Genomic DNA, 615 nt, shown 5'->3' on the forward strand with positions numbered 1-615 from the left:
GGAGCCCCCACCAATGCTGGGGAGAATGCAGAAGCTCAGCAGCTCTCGCACTGTGCTCCAAGGAGCTTTGGGTGCTGGGCAGGAGGGGAGCCGAAGGGCGTAGGTGGGGCCAGGGGCCTCCACCACCTCTGGGGGAGCCCCAGCCACCAGGAGGGGCTGGCGGAGGCTTGGGGTGGGACCCTGCCCCCGGGCCCTGCTCAGGCCTGCGGCAGTGTCAGGCCCCATCTGGCCCTTCAGGTGTACCCCGGCAGGCACAGGGGGTTTCATCTTGGGCCCTGTCGAGCCAGCCTGGTGGGTCAGGGGCACAGAGGCCTGGGGGCGTGGGTGGGGGGTGGCGGGCAGCACTCCCAGCGTCTTGCTCACCAGCTGTCGTCCCTCCCAGGGGGACCAGGACGACCGCTCCTACAAGCAGTGCCGGACCTCCAGCCCCAGCTCCACCGGGTCGGTCAGCATCGGGCGACACACCCCGACCTCACGGTCGCCCCAGCACTACAGCCGCCCAGGTACTCGGCCCCTGGGCTTCTTCCGCCCCCGACGAAGCCGCGCCCCTCGCTTTTCCTCTTACGAATCTCTCTCTCGTCTGCAACGGCTTCCGGGCCGTGGGGTTGCCAGGGG

At 69.9% G+C, this 615-nt stretch overlaps 1 protein-coding gene across 1 annotated transcript in view; it reads left to right on the top strand.

The window, feature by feature from the left end:
- Positions 1-366: 366 nt before the first annotated feature.
- The window catches only part of LOC105308546 (actin-binding LIM protein 2-like), a gene marked incomplete at its 5' end in the record, with an annotated part of 53163 nt that continues 52914 nt past the window's right edge, over positions 367-615 (top strand). The window contains one exon of the mRNA XM_011384546.2: positions 367-503. Within this exon, the coding sequence (XP_011382848.1) occupies positions 367-503 (137 nt within the window). The remainder of the gene's footprint in view (positions 504-615) is intronic.

The sequence above is a fragment of the Pteropus vampyrus genome, unplaced genomic scaffold (genome assembly GCF_000151845.1).
Source record: "Pteropus vampyrus isolate Shadow unplaced genomic scaffold, Pvam_2.0 Scaffold589, whole genome shotgun sequence".
Lineage (NCBI taxonomy): Eukaryota > Metazoa > Chordata > Mammalia > Chiroptera > Pteropodidae > Pteropus > Pteropus vampyrus.